Below are 7,801 nucleotides of genomic sequence, written 5' to 3'. Positions count from 1 at the left end.
GTAAGTAAGTAAGTAAGTAAGTAAGTAAGTAAGTAAGTAAGTAAGTAAGTAAGTAAAGGGGAAGGATGATTAACGTGTACAAGAAGAGTAATAGATGGAGCACCGGGGAGTTGCCGGGCTTACCGTGCGTACTGCGGGTGCGAGTGAGACGTCCGGGCGCATGCGCAGACGGGTTCAACCGCGCCGGCTGTGTTTGTCTGTGAGTGTCAGTGCGGCGTATGTGCGCGTGTGTGGGTGATTGTGTGCGTCTGTGTGTGTTATCTGGGCCCGGCCGACATGCCACGGCCCGGCTGCAGCGGCGGCGGTGGCGGACGTAGCGCCAGGAGGTGAAGGCTTCACGCGACGGCTGCTACCACCACCACCACCACCTCCGCCGCGGGCCGAGGAGCCGAGCCGAGCCGAGCCGAGCCGCACACGGACGGGAGCACGGGCACGAGCGACTCAGACGGTCGCAGGCGCAAACGCGACGCGGCTCGGCTCGGCTCGCGACGCGCGACGACAAGCACACGTCCCCGTCGTCCGTCAGACACCCCGTCCGCGACAGCCCAGGGGAGGCCGCCGAGTCCACACAGCACCTCTCCGCCGACCTCCAGCGGATACACCAAGTGTCGCGCGCGCGCGCGCCCCAGTGTCGCGTGTGAAACAGCCCGCGAGTGAGCCTCCCCGGTCTTCCCTCCAGGGGGACACAGGGCCTCCTTGGACCCCGTCAGCAACCCCCGCCGGCATTACGCGCCGGTGACAATGTCCGTGTTCGTGTCCTGCTCCGAGTACTTGTGACGAACAGCCCCCCGGGCACAAGCGTGTCCTGAGTAGACCAAGGACTGAAGGGAAAAAACCTGCGAGTGCTATTTTTGGTGCGCCCGCCTTTGCCGCTGCCGCCTGTGCCGCCAGCCCGACTGCACGCCAGCCGCCCAGAGGATTAATTATTAACTTTTATTGGAGTACCTGAGGACCTCTCGCCGCCAACATGCCGAAAGAGGTAAGTCTCCGCACACCGTCAGTGCGTGGCCAGAGCGCGCCGGACGGCCGGACGGACAGACAGGCAGACGGACGGACGGACGGCCGTCTGGCATGGCGAAAATAAAAGCAAAATTAAAAACGGTGCACACCGCGCCGCCGGCCCCGGCCTTTAGGCCCAGCCTTGTGCATCATGTATTTTTAACGTTCTGCGGTCCGCACGCCGGCCAGCCCGTCGAACATGTGTCGAAAACCGCGGGCGTGTCGACCCACCGCCGCCGCCAGGACGCCGAGCTACGCGTCGCTACGCCCCCCCAGGGCTCCGTTTGGGGTCACTCCTGAAGGGCGGTGCTGATGGGGGGCCCATACCGCCGCTGCCGCCGCGGTGCGTGGCTGTGCGTGCGTCGGCGAGCCGGAGTCGCCGCGACGGCGGACCCAGATGCTCTCCGCCGCCCCGCCCCGCGTGCACTTTGACCTGCCGCCTTGCCTACCCCCCGGCCGCCTTGACATTGGCAGCTCGTTTGCCGGGCCGATGGCGGCGGCGATGACGTTTCCGTCGCGGCCAGTCGTGCCGAGCCGAGCTGTTGGGTTACACCACTAATCAGATATGCCCCCCCTCCCCCTCCACCCCTTCCGCACCCAGCTTTCCTTCCTCTTCCACGCCACGGGCCGGACGGGCCGCGGTGCGTCGCGCTGCCGCCAGCCTGCCGCGCGGCTCTAGGACACATTTGCATTGGCGCTGGTGCCATCGCCATGCCACATTGGCGGCGCGATCGGGAGTTGGCTCCGGACGAGGTACTCCGCGGGGCATTTCCACTCACAACAGGCGACACCCCCAGCCGATTGCTTCCGAAGAGCGCGATCCTATACCTCCCGTATAGCTCCGTCATTGTCGCACTCATTGGGCAGGCGCCCCCTTAGCGCTCTTCGGAATCAGTCTGCAGCCCGCGCCGGCTGGCGGCGGTGGCAGTGTCACTCCACTTACTTCCCCGAGTGACTGACGGTGACGCGTGACGCGCGTCGAGCTGCACTCCAGTGACTCACTCGCCCGCGCCGGGGAGGCCATTCCTCCGCCACGACTCAATTGAATTGAATCGAATCACCTGCTGCGCCGGCGACGGGCGACAACGATGCCGTCGCGGCGGCGGGGGCAGAGGAGCCGGGCACAGCGGGGGCGGCAGGGGCTCACCGTACGCCGATCCGCCCCCCGGAAATCAGAGAATGATGACGCCATGGGGGCCATGGGGGCGGTCTGCCTGGCCGCCCTGCCACCCGCCGCCACGCCAACCACCCCCTGGACAAGGCGGGGGCGCGGGGGCGGTGACCCCACTTTATAAAACCTCATCTACTGGGCGGGGCAGTCGCCGTGGGGTGGGGACAGGGGCGAGGCCGTCGCCAAGGGGTAGTAGTAGTAGTAGTAGTAGTACTCGGCGTAGCTATGGCGACGGGGCGCGCCGACCGTGGGGCACGATGGACTCCGGCGCGGCGCCCCCGCGTCCACCCCAACCCTACACGCGCCCCTCGCCAATCAGATGATGTGTCACGGCCGCCCCCGCCGCCCCCGGCCTGTCCGGCCCCACCGCCTACGCGCAGGTTCATTAAAGAGCTCGTGCGTATTTATCCTTGTTCCACTCGGAGACGACATATTTTTCGAGACCCGTCCACATCGATCACTATAGCGCGGGGGCAGCGGGATAAACGAGAGGGACGGCTGTCCGCCGCCTGCGATGATTTGGGTCCCTGCGATTTAACTCCCCCCGCCGCCACCCCCGTCCCCGTGTGGAACACGTCGGCCTGGCCAGGCCGACCAGGACGCCGTCATCCCGCGCGTCCAGGTCCAGGCTCACGAAGGCGGCTCGGCCCCATCCATGACGATCGAAAATGACAATTTTCTAAGTTAAGGGCTATACAAGTAACACACCTAGTGCGAAGCGAAGGACTTTGACAAGCTATGCAGAATTTAAAGACTCGCGGAGTGGATATATTGTATCGCATAGACTGCTCGCGACTGGCCCTCTCTCGCCGCGGCGCCGCCGCTCCGCCGCCTCTTCTGGCACGAATGGGGGAGATTATGGGCGTGTCTGCAAACATCTAAGCCAGCGCGGCGTGGCGTGGCGTGGCGTGGCGGCGCTCAGTCGTGTAGTTTAGCGTGTAGTGGTGTGAAAACCTACCAGAGAGATAAGGTGGTTTCGTTGCCAGGGCGGCACGGGGCACGGCGAAGCAAAAAGCAGCCGCGCCCGCCACGCCAGAGCAGAGCCCGCACAGGAATCAATGGGAAATGCATCGTGACAACTCGAAGCGCGCGAACGTATGTGTGTGTGTGCAGCGTCAGGCCTCGCCGCCGTGTGTGTGGGTGGGGCGACGGGGCAAGCGGGCAGTGGGCCACTGATTGTTTTCGTTTAGCTCTGAGCCGAGTGGGTCCGCGGCGCCGCGGGGTCTGCAGTGCACGGCGTCAAGTCGTTTGCGTCAACCTCAGATCGCGCGCGTCGCGGTCGCGGGCCTATGGCCCCCACAAGTGGCAGAGGAGGAGGCACTTCTCGGGGTCGTTTGAGACGCGGCCGCGAGCAGTGTCGTCTAAGCGTGCCATTCCCTGGTGGCCGGGCCTGGTCGGGCTGTGTGGACTCGGTCGGCAGCCCGGTTGGCAACACGCCGGGTGCCGCCGGGCCGGGTGTTGACGGCGCCTTCACGAGGGAGCCTTGCCCGCGGAGGACCAGGACCGGTTATTCACAAACAGCACAAACAGCATCAGGTGGAGATGAGGAGGCTGTTGTCTTTGTGTTCTGGTCCGGACGGGGCCAGGCTCCGAGCCGGACGCGGAGCGGGGTGTTCTTCTGAGCGAGGCGGCCGGGTGGGGCGCGGCGGTGCGACGGCGGGACGTTCGGCTTGGCCAGGGGAGACGGTGCGGGACGGACAAGTAGTAGCCCCTCAGTTGGACCGCATTTAGATTTGGCCGAGTATTTTTAGCGGTCCGCCGCGGCGGGAAGGGAAACTACTACTGTGCAGCTCGCTCCTCTCCGCGCGCCCCGCACCACTCCGCCCCTCCGCCCCTTTGCGGCGCCGCCTAGAGCGCCCCGAGACTGCCCCAACAGAGATCCCCACGCCCTTTGACCCCGGCCCCGGCGTGGTCCGGGCGAGAGGCGAGGCTGCGGAGGTCGCTGGACCGCCAACGACCTGTTGAGCCCGTGTGTGACTTACCTCCCGGCAACCGCGACGCGACGCCAGCCTCGCACCCCCGCCACCCCCAGCGCCAGGCGCCGCCGAGGCGCCACCCGCGCCACGTCCAGCATCACTCTCCTCTCCCCCCTCTCGCTCTCTCTCCCTTTCACGCACACTCACAGGCTGGGCAGGGGGCCCAACGGCCCCTCTCGCTCGGCGCCCTACCCAGCCCAGCTGCCCAGCTGCCTAGCTTCCCAGCTCCGAGCTCGGAACAGGCGCGCAACAGCCGCGCGGAACTTTCCTGTTGAGCAGAAAACCTTCGGGGGCCTGGAGGACTGGTCCAGCAGAGGCACGACCGTTTTTCTCTCCGCGTGGAGGACGCTGGCCGTCCCGTCCCGTCCCCGCCTCACCTCGCGGCCCCGCCCCGCAGCGGCCGGAACCCTACACGGGCTTCGAACGCCGATATATAGCGGACCTATATCCCCCTTATCCACGGTAATGACCCGGTCCCGGTCGAAGTGGGGGGGGGGGAGGGGGGTCGTCTTCTTATCAGCGGAGATAGCCGAACGCACGAGGGCGGCGCGCGGGCGGCCGGGAGCGCGGACCAGCCTCCTGCCACAGGTGCGAAAAAAAATGTGTGTTTATAGCTGATAGCGTTTAATCATATCGACCCGTACCGATTTATCAACTCTGCGCGTGTGTTTGTGTGTGCGTGTGCGAGCGAGCGCGCGCGCGCGTGTGTGTGAGAGAGAGGGCGGGGCGGAACTAGAGCAGGTCCCTCACTGACGTCAGGGTGTGGCCTGCCGCCGCCTGTCCGCCCCCCCCCCCGCCGCACCTCATCGGCGACGACGAACACGGACTCGTCAGCGAGATGTGCTTTCCATGTCGTCGTCCTCCTGAAACGCCCTGTTCCCCCTACCCTCCTCCCCGCCGCCCCCACTCGCCGACTGTATACTCTGCAGGGGCAGCCAGCAGCCAGCAGCAGAATGCGAAAAAACAATAGGACTCCCTGTCGTTTGGACTAGTCCGGGCTGACGGGCGGCAGACAGGCGGACGCAGGAGCGTGGCGGGGCGTGGCGACCAGGAGTTGGCCAAGGTGAGGAGGGCAGCGGAGACGCGGAGCCGCGGACGCGCTGAACGTCCATTCCAGAACGGCACGTGCTCGTCGTGGCTCATTGGCCCCCGCGGCGGGGCGGGGCGGGGCGGGGCGGGGAGCCGCCTGGCGCCAACAGAGCGGTGTCCTCGAGGTGGAGGTGTGTGCCACGCATGCCTCCGCCCAGCCTAAACTGCGCTATGCCATTCTTGTCTGAATCAATCACTTCTCGTGCGCACTTTCTCGGAAGCCAGTGTTGTTGTCTCGTGATATAGAGTTCCTTTACTTACCTTGTCGACTCTGTCACTTGTCACTTGTCAACCACGGCCGCCATTCATCCATCTTTAATGTTGCCTTCATAGACGAGGGCCGGGTCTGTTCGCCTGGGGGCACGATGAGGAAGTTGCCCGATAAGAGGAACAAGAAGAAGGTAGCACTGAGGAGGTGGCGTGGCGTAGCGCCGTCCCTAAACAAAGCAGAAGATGAGCGACCGTCCAGCAGAGGTTAGGATGCGTGTCGTTAGATTTCAAACAGTTTAGAAGGGGCCTATGCACCCAGCACCTTGGTACCACCTATACCAAAGCTTTTTACGACAGTTGAGTCATTATCATTGAGTTAAAATTGTACCAATGCGATATGTCCGCGTACACTAACCTAAACAACGACACCGGGACGGTTTAGAAGATTGTATAAACTTACTTTAGCCAAACTTTACAGAAGCACTTTTTGCCACAAGATATTCAGAATTTTCTGCTCTTTTGTCTCAAACTTACCAGCGATTTCTGTTATTTTCCCACCACAATGTTTTCTCTTAACATGAGGTCCCAAGACACACGGTCCAGCTTGTATCGATAACCGACGACGATAAGCTGGGCGCCGAGGTTATGCGCGCTTTTCCCTCTCCTCCTCCCCCCCCCGTCACCCCCCAACGAGTAAGTGGTGGCTCTTCGTCACACCCCACCCCCCACCGTGCCAGCCAGCAGAGCCAGCAGCGACGCACACGTCTGACTTACTTCGTCACCAAAGAGCACGACGGCACGTGCACACGTCTCTGGTCCTGCAGAGGTTTTCCGCGGCAGACTCAATACAGTACAAATACAGCCTCTCTCCTCCTCCTCTGCGTGGGGATCTCCGTCGTGGTCGGCGGCGCGGCAGCCGCGGCACTTCTCAGAACAAATGAATGGATGGATGGGTGAGAAATGAAGCGAGGTGCCAGCGGGCGAGGAGGAGAATAACGAGTTTCGCCTTGCTTTTCACTCTATTTGTGCGCGCCCCGGACGGCAGAGAGGCGGAATTTTCCTCCAGGTCGTGGCGTATGTTCAGCGCCTATCGGGCGCCATGTCCTGTGTCGGGCGTCCGCGACACGTGAACGTCTCGATGAAGACGATTTGTCTTGTTACATATGTCTGTTGTTTGTATGTGCACTCGCTCCCTCTCCACTGCCGTTCCCTTCGGCCAACCTCTTGTGCGACCTTGCCTTTCCACCAAACGTTTATTTTCGAAATTACGCGCCTAATCGACGCCAGAGCTTTGATGACAGAAACGGGGCGCGTGTGTCCAGTAGTCCGCGGATATGGTTCAGGCGCGGGCGGGACGTGGACGTGTCATCGGTCGTGCCGGAACGACCGAACCGCCACGCGCATTGCATGCTGACGGACCAGGCCAGGGTCAAACTTTTATCGGGTAATTCAGGCAGATCAGGCCCGATCGAACCGGTTTAGTTCCACACAGTATCCGCTTCCCCGGGCGGCTCAGAAGCGCGCTGGCTGGATCGTACCGCCCCGGCCCCGACTTACTGCAACTTCATTGCACACGCGTTGCGCTCAGGCTCAGCAGAGCGCCAGGAGAGCCCGAACTGCGCTGCGCTGTCGCCATGGGCGTGGCTAGAGTCCTAGAAAGGCGCGGCGAGGTGCCAGTTCTCTATATGCGACTGATGGGCATGGCTGGGCAAATAACTTGACTGGGAAAAAATTAAGGAGCCAAACAGCGTGCTTCGGACTTCTGCTACGTGTCCGCCTCGCCTAGGAGGGGAAGGTTCCTTCCCTCCACATATGCGTGTGAGCTCACCGCTGCCGTCGCTGCCAACAGCGTTTGACCCCGACGAGCTTATCAAAACGCCCACCACTTAGGAATGCGGCTGTATAGGCCCTGCACCCTGTCGGCCGCTGCCGGCCCTGCGGGCCCTGCCCGTGCTGCGAGGTGCGGGGTGGGCGGGGCGAGGCAGCCCTGGCCGCCCCCTGGGGTAGTAGGGCTGATGCGGGGCGAGATAACCGTCGTGTATTTCTGTCTGCGACCGCTACATTACCTCCCCACTTCGATCGTCCCGGCGCCGCCGCTGTCCATTCAGCGCGTTTTTGTCCGCTCGTCTTCCGTTCCGTCTGCCCGTCCCGTCCGCGCGTCAGAAAGCACGTCTCTGGAAAGGGCGTAAAACCGAAACCCAAACCTGCGCGCGCGCACCTCCGCCGCGCCACCACCACCACCACCACCGCCCTCGCCTTTATGCAGACACGTTTAACTGCTCACACGTCTTTTACGAGCGCCCGCCGTTGGTAGGCAACGAATAATAATAATAATGTCCAACCTGAACCGTCTGCC

General features: G+C 63.2%; 1 protein-coding gene across 1 annotated transcript in view; it reads left to right on the top strand.

The window, feature by feature from the left end:
- The first annotated feature begins 419 nt into the window (after nt 1-419).
- Nucleotides 420-7,801, top strand: part of LOC113210068 (sodium/potassium-transporting ATPase subunit alpha) — a 35,167-nt gene continuing 27,785 nt past the window's right edge. The window contains exon 1 of the mRNA XM_026427886.2: nt 420-979. Within this exon, the coding sequence (XP_026283671.1) occupies nt 968-979 (12 nt within the window). The 5' untranslated portion in view covers nt 420-967. The remainder of the gene's footprint in view (nt 980-7,801) is intronic.

Source organism: Frankliniella occidentalis, unplaced genomic scaffold (genome assembly GCF_000697945.3).
Source record: "Frankliniella occidentalis isolate FOCC.00 unplaced genomic scaffold, Focc_3.1 Scaffold7, whole genome shotgun sequence".
Taxonomy (NCBI): Eukaryota; Metazoa; Arthropoda; class Insecta; order Thysanoptera; family Thripidae; genus Frankliniella; species Frankliniella occidentalis.
The sequence above is the reverse complement of the archived record's forward strand: the minus strand, read 5'-3'. Positions and strand labels throughout refer to the sequence as shown.